The sequence below is a fragment of the Oncorhynchus keta genome, chromosome 11 (assembly GCF_023373465.1).
Source record: "Oncorhynchus keta strain PuntledgeMale-10-30-2019 chromosome 11, Oket_V2, whole genome shotgun sequence".
Taxonomy (NCBI): domain Eukaryota; kingdom Metazoa; phylum Chordata; class Actinopteri; order Salmoniformes; family Salmonidae; genus Oncorhynchus; species Oncorhynchus keta.
The window spans coordinates 36,299,255-36,325,632 of record NC_068431.1 but is presented as its reverse complement, the minus strand read 5'-3'; the positions used below and the strand labels follow the sequence as shown (position 1 = coordinate 36,325,632).

The 26,378-nt window shown below is 42.0% G+C and overlaps 2 protein-coding genes and 1 long non-coding RNA gene across 3 annotated transcripts; 1 reads left to right on the top strand and 2 right to left on the bottom strand.

Moving 5' to 3' along the window:
• Window positions 1-3,129: 3,129 nt before the first annotated feature.
• LOC118390154 (ribosome-releasing factor 2, mitochondrial-like) lies at window positions 3,130-3,966 on the bottom strand. The gene is made up of 2 exons (XM_035780425.1): window positions 3,701-3,966; window positions 3,130-3,510 (listed from the first exon to the last, which is right to left on the bottom strand). Exons 1-2 carry the CDS (start codon window positions 3,936-3,938, stop codon window positions 3,434-3,436), a joined length of 315 nt encoding a protein of 104 aa, XP_035636318.1. The 5' UTR covers window positions 3,939-3,966; the 3' UTR covers window positions 3,130-3,433.
• Window positions 3,967-7,745: 3,779 nt separating this feature from the next.
• Window positions 7,746-22,349, top strand: LOC118390144 (arrestin red cell). The gene is made up of 14 exons (XM_035780409.2): window positions 7,746-7,955; window positions 10,355-10,385; window positions 10,499-10,559; window positions 10,710-10,754; window positions 10,864-11,060; window positions 11,152-11,211; window positions 11,387-11,454; window positions 11,602-11,822; window positions 11,958-12,030; window positions 17,765-17,902; window positions 18,182-18,265; window positions 20,020-20,096; window positions 20,579-20,633; window positions 20,867-22,349. Exons 1-14 carry the CDS (start codon window positions 7,933-7,935, stop codon window positions 20,949-20,951), a joined length of 1,218 nt encoding a protein of 405 aa, XP_035636302.1. The 5' UTR covers window positions 7,746-7,932; the 3' UTR covers window positions 20,952-22,349.
• A 375-nt stretch (window positions 22,350-22,724) lies between these two features.
• LOC118390157 (uncharacterized) lies at window positions 22,725-25,210 on the bottom strand. Its single transcript, XR_004826917.2, has 5 exons — window positions 25,137-25,210; window positions 24,854-24,935; window positions 24,474-24,547; window positions 24,118-24,298; window positions 22,725-23,796 (listed from the first exon to the last, which is right to left on the bottom strand). It is a non-coding gene; the product is annotated as an uncharacterized LOC118390157 (long non-coding RNA).
• Between the last annotated feature and the right edge of the window lie 1,168 nt (window positions 25,211-26,378).

The following is a 26,378-nucleotide window of genomic DNA, read 5'->3' as shown; positions in this document are numbered from 1 at the left end:
GAACAATCTGAACAAAATGTTGCAAGGCCGCAAAAAGTTGTCACACAGTTTTCTGACAACATACATGCATTTAAGTTGAAGCTGACTTTGTGGGAGATGCAACTGGCAAATGGCAACCCTGCCCTGATTTTATCAGTATCTACTACCAGGGTACCCCAAATTAACAGCCCTGGCTGCTAAAATTTTGTGCATGTTCGGGACAACCTACCTTTGTGAACAAATTTTCTCAGTGATGAATATCAATAAAACAAAAATGCGTTCAAGGCTCACAAACAAGCACTTAAATGACATTCTGAAAGTGACAGCTAGTCAGGACATGACACCTGGTGTTGATGCACTTGTACAGGCCAAAAGATGCCAAGTTTCAGGTACAAATACAAGTCCAGACTAGACTAACACCTTTAAAATGCTGCCTTAGATACTGTTTGCATTGAAAGAATACAGCTCTGTGAAGATGAATCCTTACTGTGGTGATTTAAAAAATGTGCACTTTAATGTTAGTCAGCAGCTTCAAAACAAAAGTTGTGTGATGGAATTCTACTGTTCATACAACTCCATACATTTTCAGTATGTATTGTATGTGTATGTATGTTTCATGTATGAAGTTTACAGATTTACAGGACAGGCGAACACTTTCTTCATTACACATTTAAAATCACTCTCCTTAGTTTGTAAGGTGTACGCAGGGATTACATTTAGATTTTATATGCGTATGTGTAAGTGGTTTAAAATTCCTTTCTTTAAAAGTCTAATTTAATCTTAAAGTGCATTACTATATTTTTCAGTACCAATTAAAGTTTTGTGCCTTTGTACAATCAGTGGGATCAGTTGCAATGCATATTTGTGAATGATAAAAGTAAATTGCACATTTGTCTAAGGAAATATGAGGTGTTTCATGAAATGTTTTGTAAAAGGATAGTTCATTAAATTTCAATATTTTCCTAATGTTCTTGTGCTTCTTTACACCAAAACAAAGGAAAGACATGATATTTTGGTTATTTATAGCAGAGTATGGTATAATTTTAATGGTCCGGCCCACTTGACATCTCCCTAGGCCGTATGTGGCCCACGATGCGAAATGAGTTTGACACCCCTGCTCTAGGTTTTCACGCCAACCCTAATCTAGCGCGTCTGATTCCATAGTTAGCTGGTTGATAAACTGATCAGGTTAGTTACAACTGGGGTTGGAGCGAAGACCTACAGGAATTTAGCTCTCAGAGAATAAGGTTGGAGAGCCCTGACCTAGGACATCAACAGCCAACCAGTGTTTAATTAAATAATCTATAGGCACAAGTGTTTATTGCACATTTAGGCCTAATTAAACTGATGCTGTTGGCGATTTTCAACTTCAATTCACTGGCACTATGAAGAATAGTTTAACCATACTGATTGATAGCCTAATATATACTTTTGGTGAATTTACGAGGCATTGCTAGACATGCCATTGCTACACTGAACAAAAATATAAACGCAGCATACAACAACTTCAAAGATTTGACAGAGTTACAGATAATATAAGGAAATCAGTCAATCAAAAATAAATTAATTAGGCCCTAACCTATGGATTTCACATGACTGGGAATTCAGATATGCATCTGTTGGTTCTCACAAAATGTAGGGGAAAGGATCAGTTAAATGAAACAATCTGAAAACCAGTCAGTATCTGACCACCATTTGCCTCATGCAACGTGACACATCTTCTTCACATAGATTTGATCAGGCTGTTGATTCACGCTGTCTGCCATCTGCCCGGTACAGTTGAATCCAGGATTCATCCGTGAAGACCACACTTCTCCAGTGTGCCAGTAGCCATTGAATGTGAGCATTTGTCCACTGATGCCGGTTACTACGCCGAACTGCAAACGTGACCAACACTTTACAGGTTGCGTTTTTCTTTCAGTCTGTATATAATGTGTCACCCTCACGTTCTTCCTGTATTTTTCTCTCTCTTCATGTCTTCTCTCTCACGCGATTCTAGGTGTGGTATCCCAGCTGATTGTCTGTTTAAAGGTTAATGTGCATATGAGTACACAGAAGTATGAAAGGTGAAGACCACTGTGTGTGGGACTACAACTTGAGAAACAGCAGCACCAGCAACAGCTTTGGGATAAGGGAAAACTCACAGTAAAATCCCTGCCTTACGTTTTTGTAACACAGAGAAATAAAACTTGATTGTCTTCATTACTTCATTGATGCACTGGTACAGTATGAGCCAAAATGTGTATTTTTAATAAGGTTTTCCAGAACAATCCTCATTCCATGCAATCTCACACATTGATCTTATGTTTATATAGATCGTCAAAAGGTTCTACAGCTGCACCACCGAGAGCATCCTGACTGGTTGCATCACTGCCTGGTATGGCAACTGCTCGGCCTCCGACCACAAGGCACTACAGAGTGTGTGTGTACGGCCCAGTACGTCACTAGGGCCAAGCTTCCTGCTATCCAGGACGTCTATATCAGGCGGTGTCAGAGGAAGCTCTAAAAATTGTCAAAGACTCCAGCCCCCCTAGTCATAGACTGTTATCTCTGCTACCGCACGACAAGCGATACCGGACCGCCATGTCTAGGTCCAGAAGTCTTCTTAACAGCTTCTACCCCCAAGCCACAAGACTCCTGAACAGCTAATCAAAGGGCTACCCAGACCCCTATTTTACGCTGCTGCTACTCTCTGTTTGTTATCTATGCAAAGTGACTTTAACTCTACCTATATGTACATATAACCTTGACTAACCGGTGGCCCCTGTGTATAGCCTTGCTTGTTATTTTACTGCTGCTGTTTAATTAGTTGTTACTTTTTTCTATTTTTTACTTAACACAATTAAAATATTTTCTTAACTTCTTAAAGCATTGTTGGTTAATGGCTTGTAAGTAAGCATTTCACTGTATGGTCTACTACACCTGTTGTAATCGGTGCATGTGACAAATAATATTTTATTTGTCACATGTATATATGTATGATTAAAATGAATAATAATAATAAACCTTTGCGAAGTGAATTGTCTGTGTACAGTGCAACAGACACTCGAAGTGAAATACAGCTAACATGGAAATGACACATTGGGACACATTTAATTGCAAAGTGTTCTTTCATATAATTGATATACATTTTAATTACTGATACCTCCACTATGCTCACATGTTCTTGACCTGATTTGTTTTATGTTGTTTGCACAGCCAACGCTCTCACGGGAGTATTTACATGAACATTCCTGCTGGCCTACTTTTCCAAAAATCCATTCATACCACAGAAACATAACCACTGAATGTTGGCCTTTCTCAGTTAGGTACGGAAATCCATTAATCCAATCCTAGTCTCATGGCCATCCCACACTTGAACTGGATGCAGAGATTTGTCAAATCCCATACAACAATCGCAGGTCCTGCAGCCAGGCAGCCACTTCCTTTAGTTCAGGAACAGGATGTGATGCCATCAGGCGAGACCAGCCATCTTGTTGAGCAGGGCCTTCTGGTGCTGGAAGTCAGAGTTCGCAGTGGGTTGGAGTAGCCCTGAAACCGAGGAGGAGGAAAGAAAATAGGATAACAGAAACAGTCAATTTTACAATTGTAAACTACCCTGACGGTGTCTCCAGTAATGACACTTCTGCAATATATATATATATATTTACTTTCATTGTACTGGTGTGAGTATATAGTCTCTCACTGCTACATGTTTCCACGATGATATTGAATTACCTACCATCATCTCGGCCAGGGGCACGGTGGCCAACAGCAACTTTATGGCGAATTTGGATGTCCCGGATGGCCCTTCGCCCATGAGCTAGGTCACTCAGCACGAGGCTCAGGTGCTCCTCCCCCACCGTCACTTCCAGTGTCATCACAGGCTCCAACGCCTGCCCCCCGCCTGCCTCAGAGCCTACAGAAATGGACAAACACAACACTGTTACTACTGTAGTATTACTGTCACCAACAAACATTCTACTGTATTGCTAATGCCTTTTTTTCTTCTATGGGCACTCACAAACCACTGAGGAGACTACAGTACATAGACAGAGATCATCTCACATTGTGTACACAACCCTATCAAAGGTGTTCCTGTGCAGGTGTTAATGTACAGTACTAGTCAAAAGCTTGGACACACCTACTCATTCAAGGGTTTTTCTTTATTTTACTATTTTCTACATTGTAGAATAATAGTGAAGAAATCAAAACGATGAAATAACACAGATGGATTCACGTAGTAACCAAAAAAGGTGTTAATTGTACATTTGAGATTCTTTAAAGTAGCCACTCTTTGCCTTGATGACAGCTTTGCACAAGCTTGGCATTCTCTCAACCAGCTTCATGAGGTAGTCACCTGGAATGCATTTCTATTAAACAGGTGTCTTGATAAAAGTTAATTTGTGGAATTTTTCTTTCTTAATGTGTTTGAGCCAATCAGTTGTGTTGTGACAAGGTAGGGTTGGTATACAGAAGATAGCCCTATTTGATAAAAGACCAAGTCTATATTATAGCAAGAACAGCTCAAATAAACAAAGCGAAATGACAGTCCATCATTACTTTAAGACATGAAGGTCAATTATTCTTGAAAGTCAAGAACTTTGAAAGTTTCTTCAAGTGCAGTCGCAAAAACCATCAAGCGCAATGATGAAACTGGCTCTCATGATGACCGCCACAGGAAAGGAAGACCCAGAGTTACCTCTGCTGCAGAAGATAATTTCATTAGAGTTACCAGACTCAGAAATTGCAGCCCAAATGATTGATTCACAGAGTTCAAGTAACAGACACCTCTCAACATCAATTGTTCAGAGGAGACTGCTTGAATCAAGCCTTCGTGGTCGAATTGCTGCAAAGAAACCACCACTAAAGGACACCAATAATAATAAGACTCTTGCTTGGGCCAAGAAACACGAGCAATGGACATTAGACCAGTGGAAATCTGTCCTGATGAGTCCAAATTTGAGATTTTTGGTTCCAACCGCTGTGTCTTTGTGAGACGCAGAGTAGGCGAATGGTTGATATCTGCATGTGTAGTTCCCACTGTGAAGTATAGAGGAGGAGGTGTGATGGTGTTGGGGTACTTTGCTGGTGACCCTGCCAGTGATTTATTTTGAATTTGAGCGACACTTAACCAGCATGGCTACCACAGCATTCTGCAGCAATACACCATCCCATCTGGTTTGCGCTTAGTGGGACTATCATTTGTTTTTCAACAGGACAATGACACAACACACCTACAGGCTGTGTAAGGGCTGCATGACATGACCTGTTCTCCACAATCACCCGACCTCAACCCAATTGAGATGGTTTGGGATGAGTTGTCCCACAGAGTGAAGGAAATGCATCCAACAAGTGCTCAGCAAATGTGGGAACTCCTTCAAGACTGTAGGGAAAGCATTCCAGGTGAATCTGGTTGAGAGAATGCCAAGAGAGTGCAAAGCTGTCATCAAGGCAAAGGGTGGCTACTTTGAATAATCAAAAAAATAAAAAATATGTGGATTTGTTTAACACTTTTTTGGTTATTACATGATACATGTGTTATTTCATAGTTTTGATGTTTTCACTATTATTCTACGATGTAGAAAATAGTACAAATAAAGAAAAACCCTTGAATGAGTACTTTTGACTGGTACTGTATATTTATAAATGCATTTATTTATTTATTTAGTTTTTAGGGGGTGCTGCGGCACCCTCAGCACACCCACTTACTGCAGCTATGTTCATATAGAAAAGTAGTGTAAGGAGTTGTGTCTGTTCTATAACTTCCAGTGCATTTGGAAAGTATTCAGTCCCTTTGACATTTTCCAAATTTGTGTTATATTACACTCTTATTCTAAAATGTATTAAATTGTTTTTTCACCTCATCAATCTACACACAATACCCCATAACGACAAAGCAAAAACTGTTTAGACATTTTCGCAAATGAATTACAAGTAAAAAAACGAAATATTATATTTACATAGGTATTCAGACCCTTTATTCACCACTTTGTTGAAGCAGCTTTGGCAGCGATTTCAGCCTCAAGTCTTCTTGGGTATGACGCTACAAGCTTGGCACACCTGTATTTGGGGAGTTTCTCCCATTATTTTCTGTAAATCCTCTTAAACTCTGTCAGGTTAAATGGGGAGTGTTACTGCACAGCTATTTTCAGGTCTCTCAAGAGATGTTCGATCGGGTACAAGTCCGGGCTCTGGCTGGACCACTCAATGACATTCAGAGGCTTGTCCCGAAGCCACTCCTGCGTTGTCTTAGGGTCGTTGTCCTGCTGGAAGGTGAACCGTCGACCCAGTCTGAGGCCCTGAGCACTCTGGAGAAGGTTTTCATCAAGGATCTCTCTGTACTTTGCTCTGTTAATCTATCCCTTGATCCTGACTAGTCTCCCCAGACCCTGCTGCTGAAAAACATCCCCACAGCATGATGCTGTCATCACCATGCTTCACCGTATTGATTTTGCCAGGTTTCCTCCAGACGTGACGCTTGGCATTCAGGCCAAAGAGTTCAATCTTGGTTTCATCAGACCAGAGAATCTTGTTTCTCATGGTCTGAGAGTCTTTAGGTACCTTTTAGCAAACTCCAAGAGGCCTGTCATGTGCCTTTTACTGAGGAGTGTCTTCCGTCTGGCCACTCTACCATAAAGGCCTGATTGGTAGAGTGCTGCAGAGATGGTTGTCCTTCTGGAAAGTTCTCCCATCTCCACAGATAAATTATGGAGCTCTGTCAGAGTGACCATCATGTTCTTGGTCACCTCCCTGACCAGGACCTTTCTCCCTTGATTGCTCAGTTTGGCCGGGCGGCCAGCTCTAGGAACTTCTTCCATTTAAAATCCAGACTGTATCACATCCAGCCATGATTGGGAGTCCCATATGGAGGCGCACAATTGGGCGAGTGTCATCCGGGTTTGGCTGGGGTAGGACGTCATTGTAAATAAGATTTTTCTTAACTGACTTGCCTAGTTAAATAAAGGTTAAATAAAAAATAAAAAATAAAAATGTTGGAGGCCACTGTGTTCTTGGGGACCTTCAATGCTGCAGATTTTTTTTCTGAGCCCTACCCACATCTGTGCCTCAACACAATCCTGTCTCAGAGTTCTACTGACAATTCGTTCGACCTCATGGCTTGGTTTTTGCTCTGACATGCACTGTCAACTGTGGGACCTTATAAAGACTGGTGTGTACCTTTCCAAATCATGTCCAATCAGTTGAATTTACCACAGGTGAACTCCAATCAAGTTGTAGAAACATCTCAAGGATGAGCAATGGAAACAGGATGCACCTGAGCTCAATTTCGATTCTCATAGCAAAGGGTCTGAATACTTACGTAAATAAGGTATTTCAGTTTTGTATTTGTGATACATTTGCAAACATGTCTAAAAGCCTGTTTTCACAGTATTATTATGGGGTATTGTGTGTAGATAGATGAGGAAAAACATTAAAAATCTAAGTGTATTTGTCACATGCGCAGAATACAACAGGTGTTGTAGACCTTACAGTGAAATGCTTACTTACAAGACCTAACCAAAATGGCAGTTTAAAAAAAGAGGAATAAGAAATAAAAGCAACAAATAATTATAGAGCAGTAGTAAAATAACAAGTAAAATAATAAGGCTGTAACATAACAAAATGTAAAAAGTCAAAGGGTCTGAATACTTTCCAAATGCACTGTATACACAATGCAATTCAATCTGCAACGCTCTAACTTTACGTCCCAAAAAGCGTACCATTTTGGCGTAGGGCATTCTGAGAGTGCGTAGCTATTGCGCAATGCTGCACTGTTCCCAAAAGCGCGTCTTTATCAGAACTGCACGGATCGGATGAGTTCCTGCTTTTGCGGAAGCGAAAAGGAACGGAAGCCAGCGCCAGATAGCTTGCAAGGGTGGAGTAAAATACACCATAAAATAAACAGATAACAATTCACAGAAATACACACGGCTTGTTCTTTTGCCACCTATATACCGAAAGCCTGCCGAGGAGATGGGGGACAAGGCGGGCACCAGGTAAGGATTCATTCCCCCGCAATCTCGTATTTTCTACTCCCTTGTCAGTGTGTGTGTTGTTGTGTGTGTGAAGGCACGAGCACGGGGAGCTAGTTACGCTAGCATCTTAGCAGCACTTGAGACCAGTCTGTTCCCCTTACATCAACATCAGATTGGTCCATACTTACCAAGGCAAGAATAGCAACTAGCTATCTAATTAAACGTTAGAGACCATTCAGCCAAAACGACCATAGTCGTAGGATTTCGAGAGCAGTGTTTGTGTTGTTGTTAGCCAGACCCATATGTTTCCTAGCTAGCTAATGTTAGCAAAGGTAGTTAGCGAGCTAGAACTCTTCGGGCGGAAGACTCTTCGCAATCCACCGGAATATCCCTGTTTTACCTACACCTTGATGACGATAACATAATTTCTAGTTTAACTAGACAACTAGCTAGTTTCACTTCAATTGCAACAGTTTTAGTAAGCATGTTCTAGCTAGCTGCAGGGTGGGGTAAACGGTGTTACGATGGCCCCCGTGGTGTGTGTGGGTTTAGGTACAACTCGCATCCAACAACTAACGTTACTGTAGCTTGCTCAAAATGAACGAATGAGCTGATATGCATGATTGATGTACTGTTTTGAGTCCTGGCTAATTAGCAGTATGTTTATTTGGCCCTCAGTGACATCTATTTGATGTACATTTTAATCGCCCAGTGTTATTTCATGCATAGATAAATATCCTGCATGTAAACAAACAAACACAGACAGTCTATCCAGCTATTGATACCATGTGCCATATACACGTGATTACTGTATATAGGCATGTTGTATAGCCACTGTTGTGTGCTGTCCATATCAGGCCAGGACAAAGATGCAGCTATTCATACACTTGCCGGCCTGACACCTTTGATAACTTCAAAGTATTTTGCTCTTGGTAATCAGCTGCTTGTATCTTCATCAGTATGTACAGTCTGACTCTGAGCAGCTGTACTTCTCCACTAGGTTATTCTGGATCGATGTCCTCTGCAAGTGACTATAAATAATGTGGAATATATTTGGAGAATGCAGCATGGTTCTCTACTGACATGTTTCATAGATTTTATTTATTGGTTATTGTGCAGTGGACAGGGTCACTTTCATGTAGAAGGTTTGGCGTAAACGGTCAGATTGGTGTTTAGGTTCAGTGTTTTGAGATTTAGGGTCAAGGGCAAGTTAATAGGTGTTTCTCTTGTGGTTTCTGAAGCATCAGCAGCAGTGATGACGACCTCCTGATGGATGTTCGTGAGCAAGTGGCGTGGTGTTTTTGAGGGGTCAGGGGTTTGGATGGTAACTAGTCAGGAGGTATAAAATGTAGCACTGGCTCGTAAATGAAGAGTCAGCAGAGCACTAGGCCAATGAGATTCAAACTGAGCATGTGCGACAAGACATGCCCTGTCCTGTGTCCACTACACACTCACTATGGTTAAATTATATCCCAAGTCAAACTTACTACCATATGCTGTTAGTGTGCTCATGTTCTCCACCACTGGTGGGAAAGGATAAAGTGTTAACCTTCCTCCACTAGTCCTGGTCAGAAATGGACTAGTAGTCAGTGGTCCCTCTTCATTCTCCTAATGTTAAGGAGTTGTTGACTTGTCCTTATCAGTTATCAGCAGTCACTGGGATGAGTTTCTATGCAAATTTAGCCTAGATATCCCATTTATGACAGGACTACAGTCGTTCAATGCTCGCCAGTTAATATCCTCTTTCCTCCTATATGCACGCACACACTGTGTTACACCTTGCCACATTCCATGAACCTCTCACAAGTATGTGTGTTTGCGTACCTAGGTTAGGTATGCATAGGGTGTGTGTAGGCCTAGTCTGTGATAGTGAAAGTGCTCTCTGAGAATTTAGTTCAGAAACTATTGTTGAACAGAATTTTTTTTCTGCATGCTGTAATAGGTGTAAAGAGTACACATAGTATGTATCAATACTCCTTTCTAGATATTCCTCGTGAAATGAGGAAGGAGTTTTTTTTGTCCTGTTGTGTTTGTGGCAGTCGGCAGCAGGAAATGGCCTCTATTTGCTGGGAGAGAGTTTCCTGTCCAGATGCAGGATATTGGGTCTAACCCTACACCTCTGGGACAGGATAGAGGACAAACTGGACGAACACCAGGGGCATATTCATTATGTGGATTCGGTGGCTAAATGTTTCTTAAATGGAATCAAACAAAATGAGGAGTGACCTACCTTAATTTGTCCAATTAAAACACTAATTCTAGTAGCAAAACATTACATTTTGCAACTGTTTGGACTAATGATTACACACCAGAGGTGTGAAAGTTACACCCCATACTTTATAGGCTATAGCTTCTTACTTGACCAAATCTCTCTTTCTTTCTTTCTCTCTCACTTTCTATCTCCTGTGTCCTTTTGTCAGAGTCTTCAAGAAATCAAGCCCCAACTGCAAGGTAAAGGACATGAGTATTGCATGACTAGTTGTATCCTTTGATGGTTTATGTTATTAATTGTGACACTTTCACATTTGTATAAAGTCCTCCACTTCCCTCCCTCCTTTCTGCAGGTCACAGTATACCTGGGAAAGAGAGACTTTGTGGATCACCTTGACCAGGTGGACCCAGTCGGTAAGTGCTGGATGGTCAATGAGTTTACTGGTGAGAGCATCATGGGACTCTCATAAAACTGCCTCATTTTATTGTTCGTAAACTCTGTGTTTCAAACAATTAATATTGTCTAATCAAAACCTTACCTCTTTACATTTTCCTTTCTCACAGATGGTGTGATTCTAGTGGACCCCGACTATCTGAAAGAAAGGAAAGGTATGAGTTGGCATCTTCCTCATTCTCCCCACTGTTTTGTCTCCTCTATTTTTTTTGCCATTTTATATCAACCTCTTCTGATGTTCAAACCCCTCCTCCTTCTCCCCAGTGTTTGTGACTCTGACGTGTGCATTCCGCTATGGCCGTGAGGACCTGGATGTGCTGGGCCTGTCCTTCCGGAAGGATCTGTACATCTCCACCTTCCAGGCCTTTCCTCCAATCGCAGAGGAACGCAAAGCCAACAGTCGCTTGCAGGAAAGACTACTGAAGAAATTGGGCCAGCAGGCACACCCCTTCTACTTCACAGTGAGTCAAGTAAACACACACAACCACACACACACATGAACATACATATACTTTGAGTCTGTAAAATATGGCAAATTTGTGTCTCTCTCAGATTCCCCAGAACCTGCCGTGCTCAGTCACCTTACAGCCAGGACCAGAAGACACCGGGAAGGTAAAGACGCTTGAGCATCACTTCATGCAAACTTACACATTATATGACGGATATCTAAACTCAGCAATTTCCATACCTTTAGAGTCAACAATACACACCCACATGACGCTAATAATGCCGATTTGATCGTTTATGTCCATGTCGCTTCGCCTTTCCTCCACCTTTCCCTCTTTAGGCATGTGGGGTAGACTTTGAGATCCGGGCGTTCTGTGCCAAATCGATAGAGGAGAAGATTCACAAACGGTACAAAAGCCATTTTACTCTGTGTCTTCTGCAGGAGCTTTTTAGGGTCTGTAATCCTTGAAAACATGTGATATGCATGTCTGTGCATTTCTCTATGTTTTTAGTTAGTCAGCAACGGCGGTGATCTGTAACGTGTGTGTTGTGTAGGAACTCTGTGCGGCTAGTAATCCGTAAGGTGCAGTATGCCCCAGAGAAGCCTGGGCCTCAGCCCATGGTGGAGACCACACGGAGCTTCCTCATGTCGGACCGCTCACTACACCTGGAGGCCTCTCTGGATAAAGAACTCTACTACCATGGAGAACCCATCAGCGTGAATGTTCACGTCACCAACAACTCCACCAAGACTGTCAAACGAGTCAAAATCTCAGGTACCTGTCTTTCATCAAAGTTGTATCAATTGTTATTTTATGACTCTAGGCTCTATTCGCTCTTCTCTCCTCTGTTTTCTTTTGTATGTTTTCTTTTGTATGTGTGTGGTTAACTCTTTCTTTCCCTCTCCCCAGTGCGACAGTATGCTGATATCTGTCTGTTCAGTACGGCTCAGTACAAGTGTCCAGTGGCTCAGGTGGAGGCAGAGTGAGTATTTTACCTGACTATTATACCTATCACTCCTCAGTTCCTTTATTTCCACTTTGCCTGTTTCCTTTTATACATCACACCTAGGGCTGTTGCGGTGACGTATTACTGCCACACTGGCAGTCATGAGTCATGACCACAGTAAAATCCTACATGAACGTTGAGTCAGGGTAATCTCTTTTTATGCACACTGGACATGCATTAGTAGTAGCTTACCCAACTCCCTAACCATCATCAGGTGGCTAATGGCCTGGTACTCAGGGCTCTATTGTTCCTCTAGCCCAGCGGTTCCCAACCAGGGGTACTAGGACCCCTGGGGGTACTTGGCCTATCCACAGGGGGTACTGGAAGACTGATTGGTCAAATCTACATGAGGGGGTACTCTGGGCAGAGCAAAATTAAATGGATGGTACAGTAACCAAAAAAGGTTGGGAACCACTGCTCCAACCACTCTGACATCTATGCAAATGTAATCGAAAATCACATCAAACACTTATCATCAAGACAGAAGGTGCTTTTACAACTTACCTCACTGTGCTTGATCAATTTGAAGAAAGAAGTTCAACAATAGGTTGAAACTGAGTGAAAAACATGGTCGTTGTGGATGTTGTTTCAAAGCCTAACACAACAAAATGGACAGCGCTTTCTAAGGTGATGATGAATTCAAATCATACATATGCATATTAGAGCTTATGCATAGGCCTATATATGAGCCCCAAATCTCCCTGAATTTGGATCATTGTTACTCTAACTTCCGCGACGCATATAAGGCCCTGCCCCACCCCCCTTTCGGAAAAGCTGACCACGACTCCATTTTGTTGATCCCTGCCTACAGACAGAAACTTAAACAAGAGGCTCCCACGCTGAGGTCTGTCCAACGCTGGTCCGACCAAGCTGACTCCACACTCCAAGACTGCTTCCATCACGTGGACTGGGACATGTTTCGTATTGCGTCAGATACAAATATTGACCAATACGCTGATTCGGTGTGCGAGTTCATTAGAACGTGCGTTGAAGATGTCGTTCCCATAGCAACGATAAAAACATTCCCTAACCAGAAACCGTGGATTGATGGCAGCATTCGCGTGAAACTGAAAGCGCGAACCACTGCTTTTAATCAGGGCAAGGTGTCTGGTAACATGACCGAATATAAACAGTGCAGCTATTCCCTCCGCAAGGCTATTAAACAAGCTAAGCGTCAGTACAGAGACAAAGTGGAATCTCAATTCAACGGCTCAGACACAAGAGGCATGTGGCAGGGTCTACAGTCAATCACGGACTACAAGAAGAAACCCAGCCCAGTCACGGACCAGGATGTCTTGCTCCCAGGCAGACTAAATAACTTTTTTGCACGCTTTGAGGACAATACAGTGCCACTGACACGGCCTGCAACGAAAACATGCGGTCTCTCCTTCACTGCAGCCGAGGTGAGTAAGACATTTAAACGTGTTAACCCTCGCAAGGCTGCAGGCCCAGACGGCATCCCCAGCCGCGCCCTCAGAGCATGCGCAGACCAGCTGGCCGGTGTGTTTACGGACATATTCAATCAATCCCTATACCAGTCTGCTGTTCCCACATGATTCAAGAGGGCCACCATTGTTCCTGTTCCCAAGAAAGCTAAGGTAACTGAGCTAAACGACTACCGCCCTGTAGCACTCACTTCCGTCATCATGAAGTGCTTTGAGAGACTAGTCAAGGACCATATCACCTCCACCCTACCTGACACCCTAGACCCACTCCAATTTGCTTACCACCCAAATAGGTCCACAGACGACGCAATCTCAACCACACTGCACACTGCCCTAACCCACCTGGACAAGAGGAATACCTATGTGAGAATGCTGTTCATCGACTACAGCTCGGCATTCAACACCATAGTACCCTCCAAGCTCGTCATCAAGCTCGAGACCCTGGGTCTCGACCCGCCCTGTGCAACTGGGTACTGGACTTCCTGACGGGCCGCCCCCAGGTGGTGAGGGTAGGCAACAACATCTCCTCCCCGCTGATCCTCAACACGGGGCCCCACAAGGGTGCGTTCTGAGCCCTCTCCTGTACTCCCTGTTCACCCACGACTGCGTGGCCACGCACGCCTCCAACTCAATCATCAAGTTTGTGGACGACACAACAGTGGTAGGCTTGATTACCAACAACGACGAGACGGCCTACAGGGAGGAGGTGAGGGCCCTCGGAGTGTGGTGTCAGGAAAATAACCTCACACTCAACGTCAACTAAACTAAGGAGATGATTGTGGACTTCAGGAAACAGCAGAGGGAACACCCCCCTATCCACATCGATGGAACAGTAGTGGAGAGGGTAGCAAGTTTTTAAGTTCCTCGGCATACACATCACAGACAAACTGAATTGGTCCACTCACACTGACAGCGTTGTGAAGAAGGCGCAGCAGCGCCTCTTCAACCTCAGGAGGCTGAAGAAATTCGGCTCGTCACCAAAAGCACTCACAAACTTCTACAGATGCACAATCGAGAGCATCCTGGCGGGCTGTATCACCGCCTGGTACGGCAACTGCTCCGCCCTCAACCATAAGGCTCTCCAGAGGGTAGTGAGGTCTGCACAACGCATCACCGGGGGCAAACTACCTGCCCTCCAGGACACCTACACCAACCAATGTTACAGGAAGGCCATAAAGATCATCAAGGACATCAACCACCCGAACCACTGCCTGTTCACCCCGCTATCATCCAGAAGGCGAGGTCAGTACAGGTGCATCAAAGCTGGGACCGAGAGACTGAAAAACAGCTTCTATCTCAAGGCCATCAGACTGTTAAACAGCCACCACTAACATTGAGTGGCTGCTGCCAACACACTGTCATTGACACTGACCCAACTCCAGCCACTTTAATAATGGGAATTGATGGGAAATGATGTAAATATATCACTAGCCACTTTAAACAATGCTACCTTATATAATGTTACTTACCCTACATTATTCATCTCATATGCATACATATATACTGTACTCTATATCATCGACTGCATCCTTATGTAATACATGTATCACTAGCCACTTTAACTATGCCACTTTGTTTACTTTGTCTACATACTCATCTCATATGTATATACTGTACTCGATACCATCTACTGTATGCTGCCCTGTACCATCACTCATTCATAAATCCTTATGTACATATTCTCTATCCCCTTACACTGTGTATAAGACAGTAGTTTTGGAATTGTTAGTTAGATTACTTGTTGGTTATCACTGCATTGTCGGAACTAGAAGCACAAGCATTTCACTACACTCGCATTAACATCTGCTAACCATGTGTATGTGACAAATAAAGTTTGATTTGATTTTGATTTGAATTTAAATAAAGATTGTGCCATTAAATAGCCAACTACATATTATGCATGGCAGAAAAAACATAAATACTGATTCATTATATATTTGGTACATAATCAGTGTATCTTAAATTAAAGAAATTCAGATTTAGACTAATTATAGTACATTTGTTGTAGATTTTGAGTAGCCAAGTAATAGGGAATTTAAACAAATTATAATAATGGACTGACACATTACCTTGAGCTACAAAATATCTCACCACCGTGAGTTTCAATCTCCTCTCCTTTATTCCTTTCTCCAGCGCGCAGAGAGAGGGGCTGTTATAACAGTTTAATGAAGTATGTTTAGTTGTGAAAACATGTTACTATCGATGTTCCCAAACCAGGAACAGGGTTGGAGAGCACAGAGTTTGGGCTGAATATCACCTGTGTTGCAGCGAAATGACTGGAATAGTCTACCCAACATGAGTGAAAACCGGACCGGCAGGAAAGTGGCCTCCATTCGCTATTCCAGTGCATACGGATGACATGTATTTTTTGTATTGCTTGTTTGATAATGGGCTATTATAAATCACAACTAATTTGACATATTAGTAAAGACGAGTTCATATTCAGAATAGTCTGATTGGTGGAAATATGATCACTTGATGAGAGAATAGCGAATGCAGCCTGAGGTAATGAGCAGAACTCAAGCTTTTTTGTTGTTGCGACTTTCTCAAATCATCAATAGCCTATAGTCGGATCATACAGCCCATATATTTTTGATTTCTAAATCATTTTAAGGTTTGTATCATTCACAACTAAAGTTGCCAAATAACTCTAAACCTAGCGCATAGGACCTGTTTCAAATAATCACTTTTACGCTCAACATAGCCACTTCATTATGCGCACTCTCTCGCTCCGGAATGGGAATATTATCCAGTCTATTTTTATCAGCTAAGTTCAATTATATTCTTCTTACTATAAAATCATATGATGTTCTCGGGACTTATACGCATATATTGTCTGCTCAATGAACAAGCCTACATCTTATGGCATATTTTTTAATTCAAAAAATAATAATTTTATAGCCAGATAACACACAGCAGGCCAATTTATATTCTGTTCTTCTGAAATGCATTTATTTCAAATCATAATGTTTTTAGTTTTTTTTTAGACCTTCCTAAAATAAATACATTTATTGTTATGGTGTATATTCAATTAGTTTTATTCAACTTTTTAAAATGTCGATGTTCCAAAGGTGTGCGTCAGAGGCTTGTAGGCTACTTGTCTGAGTGGAGCCTGGAGATGTTAATTTAACATGATTGTTAATTAACAGTCTGTGAGACGGCCAGTCTTTTGCATGACAATAACCTGCTGACCGCTGCAGCACCAGACGGCATGGTATATATAGACTATGTTGGTGAGCATTAAAGGTTTAGTTATACCATGTTTGATTTCTGGCGCCGTTCTGCCATTGTATACCAGTATTTTAGGATGAACAAATGTTGAAACAACATTTACCCTGGTCTGGCAAGGAACAACAAAATGTTGAGTTTGGAATTCTAAACAAAGTTCCTTCTATGCTACTGGTAGAGGACAAAACATGGAAACTGTGGGAATGAGAAACAACAAGTACCCAAAGCAGAGCCTACATTGGTAACCTGTTCATAAAAATTTGAGGCTACTTTAGATAGCAGAGAAACACCCTGTAATTTTGTGTATGTCAAAAAGAGTGGTGAAGCACTGTCTGTTACCCTGAGCACATCCCCCATCCTCTGGTAGTTCTGAACTACTGCAGTATAGCCAGTCATGCATTGTGGCTGGTAGCACCTGGGGATTTGCTGTTAGCTGGAATGACGCTGTGTAAAGCTTGTGTGTGTGTGCGCGTGTTTCTTTGGGTCGGAGCTTTCTCAGGGGCTACGTAGCAGATCTTAGATTGTTCTCGGATCTAGTTTGACTGTGTCTGCCTTGCTCGGTGGCGTTGGTGGCATCCATCTGCAAAGCCCAACTGAAGTGTAGCAACAGGAGGGAAGAGAGTGGATTTGAACCGCCATTCCTGAAGCCAGAACGATAACCCACATGTCAGATATTGTTCACTTCTTCTTTTGTTTTTTCACCAATTTCCTCTTGCTTTCTGTTAACCTTTAATATTTTATACATGCAAGAAAGAAAAATAGTATCGTGTTTATAGCTAAGTTAGCTAAAAAGTCCTCTTCCAGGCCCACAGCCTCATCCAGCAAGTATGGCTCCTGTACAGTTCTGGCTCGGGCTTGCTCTCCCTCCCCCATCCTTTCCTTTCCTGTTCATGCCATTATCATTTTTCAGATTTCCAAGGCATCTCTTAATAACTTCTAGCTTGTGATCAGGTGTTTTTCCATACCTTCTCGTCCAGATCTATTGATATTCCAGTTATGTCCCAGGTGTGCTGATAGGTGTGTGTTCCTCTCCTCAGTGACCAGGTGTCGTCTAGCTCCACGTTCTGTAAGGTGTACACCCTCACACCCACGCTAGACAAGAACCGTGAGAAGAGGGGCCTGGCCCTGGACGGAAAGCTCAAACATGAGGACACCAACCTGGCCTCCAGCACCATGTATGATGACTCACACACACAAACACTGTAGTCTGGCATCCAGAACCATGTTAGATAATAATTACTCTCTCTCTAGCTTGGCCTCAGCAATATGTCACACACCACATATACTGTAACTTGGCCAGAATGTGACTTTACACATGCTAAGGGAGTGATTGAGCTCATAAATGCATTTATTCTGATTTATTTTCGAACGCAGCACCCTAGAAGATGCAAGATCCCATCCCTTACTGAGAACCTTTTTCACCACCCTCTCTTTCTCTCATGTTTGTGTTTCAGTGTTAAGGATGTAACTAACAAGGAGGTCCTTGGAATCCTGGTCTCCTACAGGGTCAAAGTAAAACTGGTCATCTCTCGTGGAGGGTGAGTTCCACATGAGTCTGGTCAATATCAATACGTTGTTGTGGGGGGGTTCTGTGCAGGTACACACTGCAGTGTTTTCCTTACGCATTACTTTTTAAACTTCATATATTAACTAGGCTTCTTTTAATTTAAAAACCTCAGTCTAAGGGTGTTTCTCAAAATACATACTACCTCCAAACACGCAAATTGGAGCACTTGAGGGTCGGAGTATGAGTTCAAATCAAAGTATGTGAAACAGAGCACAGAGGGCACTTCTTGAATGCGTACTCCATTTGTACATATTTTGAAGCATGCATCAACACAAGCTTCAACGGAAAGTATGCAAAGAATTATGACGCAACCACGTTAAAAATTATGCCACATTTCTTGAAATCAATGGCGGGCATTATTTGAGCTGAAGTGACAGAATGAAATGTTGCCTGTTCACATCTCATATATTTCCTGACTACAATATTTTATCTTGATATGTTAATAAATACATGCTGTATTACTTTTGGCATGTTTTCCTGCCTATGTACCGTATACTGGCTAGCTACTAGTACTGTTAGATGGCCACAAAGAATTGTTAGCTAGAATTGACATCTATCTTGTATAATATTAGTTTTAGGTAATTTTTGCTTGATTTTATTTATTTGATTATTTAACCTTTTATTTAACGAGGCAAGTCAGTTAAGAACAAATTTTTATTTGCAACGGAGGCCTACCCCGGCCAATCCCGGATGACGCTGGGCCAATGGTGCGCCGCCCAACTCCCAATTACGTCCGGATGTGATTCAGCCTGGATTCGAACCAGGGACTGTAGTGACAACTGTTAAACTATCTGGTTAGCTACATTAGTATGATTCACATATAGCTAGCTGTTAGTTATGAAGTAAAACGTTTGCTTTGTGTTTATCTTGTTTCGTCTCTATTGCCATTGTTTTCATGATTGGAAAACAGTTCAGTGAATGGGTAAGTCAATAGGGCTAACTGGCTAGCTAGCCATGAAGAATTGGTAGCTACCCATGAAAAATGTACATCTACCTTGCATAACATTAGTTTTAGGTCAATTTTGCCTGTTTAACTACATTATTACGATTCACATATCTAGTTGATTATTATGAAGTGAAATGTTTGCTTTGTGTATATATCTTGTTTAATCTATTGTTGCCATTGTCCTGGCTGGAAGAAGGTTCAGTGAATGGAGAGGTAAAGTGTGAGGTAATACAGTAGGGAGAGTGCGAGTGCTTCTCAAATGTATTGTTTTATGGGGGTTTTCCCACACTTTCGCCTTCACAAGAACATGATCTGAGAATACACTCTTGATTATGAGAGTGTGGAGCACGGTAGTATGAAAAATTGAGAAACACCCTAATCTTCTCGGTTCTAAGCTGACATGTTTAATTGTTTTACGGTGGTCATAACATAGATAATTTAGCTATTTGTTTTGGAATTGTAGGACCCCTTTAGGTATAAAACGATTACTGCATATAAATATAAAACAAGTATTGAATTTGGCCTTTACTACTAAAGCCCATAGAAACGCATTGAACAACATATTCATAAATGGCAAAAGACAGAAAAAAAATGAATTATAAGGTTTAATAAGAAAGCTCAGGAAATATACAATTCCCGGGACCCCCATACTTAATGTATGCGCGCATGACTAAGTCGCTTTGGAATAAAGCGTCTGCTAAATGTCTTATAATATATATGCATGCATAATAATAATTATTGATCTTAATAAATGTTGTTTATGTTCTGTGTTTTTCCAGAGATGTGTCGGTGGAGCTGCCCTTTGTCTTAATGCACCCCAAACCCACAGAACTGCCCATATCCCGCCCACAGTCAGGTACCTACAGACTCCCACCACCTCTCCATAAGCCCACTATCAGGTCTTTATCTCAGTATTTCGGGTTCGTCTCCTTCCCTTCATTTGCAGTGAATTGAGAGTTGAACAAATCCTCTGGCAAGCTTCCACCATATTCTTCCACCTTGTTACATTCACATATTCAAATGTTCCGATCAGTTCAAATTAAGGAAGATGAGCACTTTAGAGTCCCTCAAGGGGCTTGCTTTTTTGTGTGATTGGGAAGCAGTGAATTAGTGGAGACTCTACTTATCCTATAAGTGAAGAGGAATTGACAATGGACACAGTCTTGTGAAGTATCTGTCAGTAGTTTAGTTCAGCCTTGTGGGCAGGGAACAACAGTCCCTCACATACACAAGCACATCAAATACATAATCTCACTCTGGTATTTCCTGCCTGTAAATTACTATGGAGTTGCCATGGTGACATCGCACTGACATGTCATTATCTGTGTGTTCTAACAGCTGTGCCGGAGTCGGACCCTCCCATCGACACCAACCTGATAGAATTTGAATCAAAGTGAGTATTAATCTGGTCTGTCTGACCATTGTAATCACTGCTTCTTTACTCCGTTTACACAGGCAGCCTAATTCTGATCTTTTGCCCAATTATTGGCAAAAGACCAATAAGTGAAAAAAATATCAGAATTGGGCTGCCGGTGTAAATGCAGCCAAAGACACCCTAAGACTATTCCCAAAGATCTAAAACACTCACACTTCTGCCATGTTTCCTTGTTTCTTGTCGTCCTGCAGTAGTTTCTCCCAAGATGACGACTTTGTGTTCGAGGACTTTGCCCGCCTGCGGCTCAAAGGAATGGCAGACGATGAGGACTGTTAGAGCTCACGCACACACACTTGCGCAAACTCTTACACACACACGGTGGGATGAAGGCATGTGGATGGAGAGGTGTGGTGGCCTCGTGGTCTTCCCTATGTTGCTTGCGGTGTTCTTTTGTCTTGCTTAAGCCACTTTTCTTGTACATGTTCTCTGTTTTGCGTTCTCGCTGTCTGCAGTGGTTGTTGTTATGGGGGTGGCAAACACAAGTGAAAACCCAGCACCATGTAAATGTTGATGTAATATTGTACCATGGCAATGCTGACAGATCCACAGTTGTCATTTGGCCAGCAGTTTTTAGGAGCGGTGTAATAAGTGCTATAATGGATAAAAAGTAGATTTAAATGTCATAAAGAGGGATGATGTGCCATGGCTGTCCACGCCGAGGGAGTGCCATTAAAAGGAAGGAGGCTTTATCGCTCTTTTTCCACCAATAGTGATTTAAATGTAATTATTTCTACAAATATTGATCATATTGATCATGTATTGATCATTGATATAAAACGAGGTTTAGAGAGTACCTGTAAACATACCGAGAGAAGGGCAAACACACAGACTGACACACTTTGGTTTGGTGATGTAATTTAGGCAACCCTTTCATCTGCCCCATCTTGACATTCCTGAATTTCTACCCTGTCATTCATTCTGTAAAAACCTTCATGTTTTAAGGGAAGAATAGAGGTATCTATGATTCACTCTCTTCTACAATAAAAAGGACAGACGATACGCTCCCACTTACAATAAACTTGCACACACTGGACCTGCACTGTATAGCCTAGTGATACTCCTCATTGTCAGTTAATCTCAATGCACCACTGACATTCATCAGATTCTTTTTCAAATAATTTCTACATCAGATTCCATTCACTTTTGTGCTGAATCCCAAACTGGCCCCTTGCTCTTCTCCTGTAGATCTGAAAGGATTGGATAGATAAGTAATGTGGGGAAATTCCAACTAGCCAATGAGAAGGCAGGGTGAATCAATTACTATAATATTTATACCTATCCAATCCTAGAAGTGCCTAGTGACAGGCTAGCTAGGGGTCAGTTTGAGATTCATCATTGGTGTCAGAGCTTTGTAGAGCAACAGCGACACCAATGGAGCATGTTTTTCAGCAGTGTTGTGAACTATGATCTGTGATTGTTGTTGTGCATCTATGGGTTACCTGTTTGCAGCTCTAAGTGTGAATATTTGAAAGTGCTGCCACTGAGCTGCGGGAGAGTCTTAATGTCTACAGAAAGTATGCTGATATGATTTTGATGGAACATGACAGAACTATTAATATTATTACTACTGTATCATTGACTATGATTATTCTCAATCATTTAATACTTTTGTTTGCCTTTTTTCAGATTTTTTTTAAAATTAAAGGCAAAATGAATTAAATTCTCTAGTAGATACTCATTTTCGTGTACGTTCTATCAAGTCTCACACCCAAAGACGGAGGAGAAGTTAATCTGACTGATGAAGTCAAGTATCCAAACATGGGCTCAGATGACTTCCTCGTCAGAAGTTGAATTTCTTTATCTACAATGTGTGTTTGCGTTAAATTTGTTTTGCACAGTAGCTTGTCAGAAGTTATCAAAATGGCATCATGCTTCACCATTTGGGGCTCAAAGTGCCACTGACACATTTATACCTACTTTGCAGAAATGTGTAGTTAGGTAAGCTCCTCTGTGGGCCAGTGAGTGACCATTAAAGGATGGTCGCACATAAAAACAGAAAGCAGTCACAGGACAGAGAGTGGTGTCTAAGTGAAGTGAAAAACATGACAGAAGTTTTACTTTATTGCTCGTAGTATTTTAAATAAAACATTGAGTTAGGTCTTAGGTACTCACTTAAATAAGCCTGTACATACAGTATCTGAAATTCACAACAGTATTACAGTGGTTTATAATTAGCTTTACCTATAGATACATTGATTCAAATCAATATCTTTCAATAGATAAACATGTAAAAAAAAACATTTGAGCCACATTCAAGGTCTGTTTTAGTACAGGAAGTTTTGGGAAAATGTGTCAAGGTCCACCCTGGGCAGTGTGCACCATCCTCCTCTGGGCAAAGCAGAGCTTGATATTAAATCAAATCTAAATCAAATCAAATGTATTCATATAGCCCTTCGTACATCAGCTGATATCTCAAAGTGCTGTACAGAAACCCAGCCTAAAACCCCAAACAGCAAGCAATGCAGGTGTAGAAGCACGGTGGCTAGGAAAAACTCCCTAGAAAGGCCAAAACCTAGGAAGAAACCTAGAGAGGAACCAGGCTATGTGGGGTGGCCAGTCCTCTTCTGGCTGTGCCGGGTGGAGATTATAACAGAACATGGCCAAGATGTTCAAATGTTCATAAATGACCAGCATGGTCGAATAATAATAAGGCAGAACAGTTGAAACTGGAGCAGCAGCACAGTCAGGTGGACTGGGGACAGCAAGGAGTCATCATGTCAGGTAGTCCTGGGGCACGGTCCTAGGGCTCAGGTCCTCCGAGACAGAGAAAGAAAGAGAAGGAGAGAATTAGAGAACGCATATTAGTTGGGACGCAAGCGAGTGCCTGACACTGCTGTGTGTTCTGTGTCTGTTTGTCTCCTTACAGAGAAAAGACAGGAGAATGGACAGTGGGCAGTTATGCATACGTATCACTACACGTCACTGTGATTAGAGTATGCAATCAGAACTACAATAGCAACCCCCCAATGAGGATAATTTAAGGCTATTGGAAGTCTTACTCTGTATGGCAGTTACTGGTTCTGTTGAAGGCCTACCAGTCATCCAGGAGTTGGTCTGCTCACCTGGTCGCAGCATCGTTCTACGGAGGTGCTTGTTGAGCAGATGGGTGAAACGACGCCATCTGGTGGGGGAAAACATTCAATCACTGTACCTCTATCCACGTCGAGTACTACACACATCTCTCTTAGCCCCAACCACATTTACATTTGTACATTTTAGTAATTTAGCAGACACTCTTATTCAGAGCGACTTACAGGAGCAAATAGGGTTAAATTCCTTGCTCAAGCGCACAATGGCAGATTTTTAGCACATAGTCGGCTCAGGGATTTAACCAGCAACCTTTCGGTTACTCCTAGATATATTACTTTACCTCAAGGGGAAGAGGCTAGGAGTTTAAATGTTCTAAGTATTCAAACTAATTATAGAACCCTTGCTCTGTCACCTCTCCTGTGCCCCTCTTTCTCTCTCCAGGCTGCAAGCCCCTCAACTCCCGCTGCTCCAACCGCAGGACTGCCAACTCCTTTGATTGGGTCTCCAATTCAAACTAACGCTCTGATAGGCTGGCCTGCAGAATGTTGGCCCCCCGAGCTTGAGTGACAGCTTCCTTCTGATAGCGGGAGACTCTAATAGAAGATGGTGACATGAGTCTATGTAAGTTTATATCAGACAACCTCACAACTAAGATCCCTCTCAGTTTCAGTATCTTTGTAGACAATGTCATGGATCCATTATTAAATCATATAGATGACTGTACCATAACATTAATGTATGAACAGATTTCAATGGTTGATCACTTACTGTGAGTGGCAGTATTGAAGCTCTGCTTCTTTCAGGTACATGAGGGTGGTCAGGTCAGAAACTGTCTGAGAGAGCTGGGGAGGAAGAAGAGGAAGATTGGACTGGTAAGGGCAGGTCAAAAATAAGATATTCTGGGCAGGAAAGGCAAGGAGAAGCAATCTTGTGTACAAGGCCACTATGTAAGGGCTGGGTTGCCAGATGCAGCACAAGCGAAGACATCAGAGAATCCAATTGACTGGATGACATTGAATGGAACCATTGTAGCAGCAGCACCCACAACTCTCTTTCCACAATCTATGGAAAAGTGCACAAGAATCTTGAAACTGACCAAGAAATATGGGTTGAGTGGGACTGGATCCAGTAAGATAATTGACAGTCACCTTTTCTGTTATATGTTCACTCTCTCTGAGGATGAGGTGTAATTCTCTGTGGTCATCTGTCATTCCACCATATCCTTCAGAACTGTGGAACATATTGATATATGGTCAGAGAATGCTGATGGACATCAAATCAAACATTAGGTTTGTATGTCAGTTGATCTTTCCAGATCAATAGCATGCATTGTTTGCATTACAACACATTTGCACAATTCTGGATTTTCTCTAGGTGTTTCCATCTCCTAGCCTAGTCTGACCTTTACTCTGTTCCAGCTGGCACTCCTACCTGGGTCTCTGTAACTCATCCCAAAATGTCTCCCTTAAGTCAAGCCACTCTGCTAATTTGGACACTGAAAAGAGACAATCACAACATGTTGGCAAATATATTCACAAATAACTCATTATTCAAATGTAATAAATCCACAGATAACTCTGACAATTTACAGGTGTTGAAGACACCAGTGAATGGGTCATTTTGTGTACAATCTCTCTGGAACAGTCCAGCGCGCACGTGACTATTCCACCTTTCCATTGCCGTCTTTACTCTGAAGTTCTAATGGGAAAGTATTTAAACGACTTGTTGGAGGTTGCGATTGCTGTTGGCATAATTTTAAAACGTAAAATTGGCAAGAAACCTTGTCAGTACTTGCATGTATTTAGACTGAACACAGCGTCTGTCACAACGCTACCAAACGTTCTACTGAGTGTAGTCAGAGACGAAAGAGGCGAAGCGAGAGGTTTTTCTCGCCCACGAAAATATTTGTTTGTTCGGAGGTCACTAACCACGTTTCCATCCGACAATTTCATGAAGATGAATTACATGGCGCATGAACAAAAACTGACGATTCGGTTTACGGAAACATGAGATGCCGGTAAAATTGTATAAATGCCGACATTCAATTTGTTCTTCAACATGGTGGGCTCTTTTTGTGTCGGTAAAATTCAATTATGGAGAAATGGCAGTGGGAACGCTTTTATGCGCAAATATTGATATAATAACCATCATATCGAAGTAAATTTGGAGTCACGCGATGATATGTTGTGTGGTCCTCGCACATCGACTTGCGAACGCATGCAGATTATTAAACTACAGATGAACTTCACAGGGTGGTGAGTGAGTTTGATGCTGCTTTCCAATAAATAGGTTCTTATTCTGACAAATAATCTCGTTTTTATCCAGAATAATCTCATAATGTAGGTAGCCTACCCGCACTGCGAGTTGTTGGCTAGAGCGCATGTGCCAAAACCAGAGTTGGCAAATTGAATAATCACTGGATGACGACATCAATTGCACCATTGGAAAATATAGCTTGGACTGTGGCCTGTAAAAGCCTATTCCTGCTCTTTTCCCGCGATCCATCAAACACATTTGGTGTGTCATCATAGTGGTCCCTGATTTGAGGTCAGACTTCCTCAGGCAGAACAAATATAAACTTGTGCCTTTTTTCAATGCTGATTTGAATGTCATTGAGAAAATAGAAGTGTCATTTTTTTCTGCAAACATGCTTTCTGAATATAAAAGTTATCC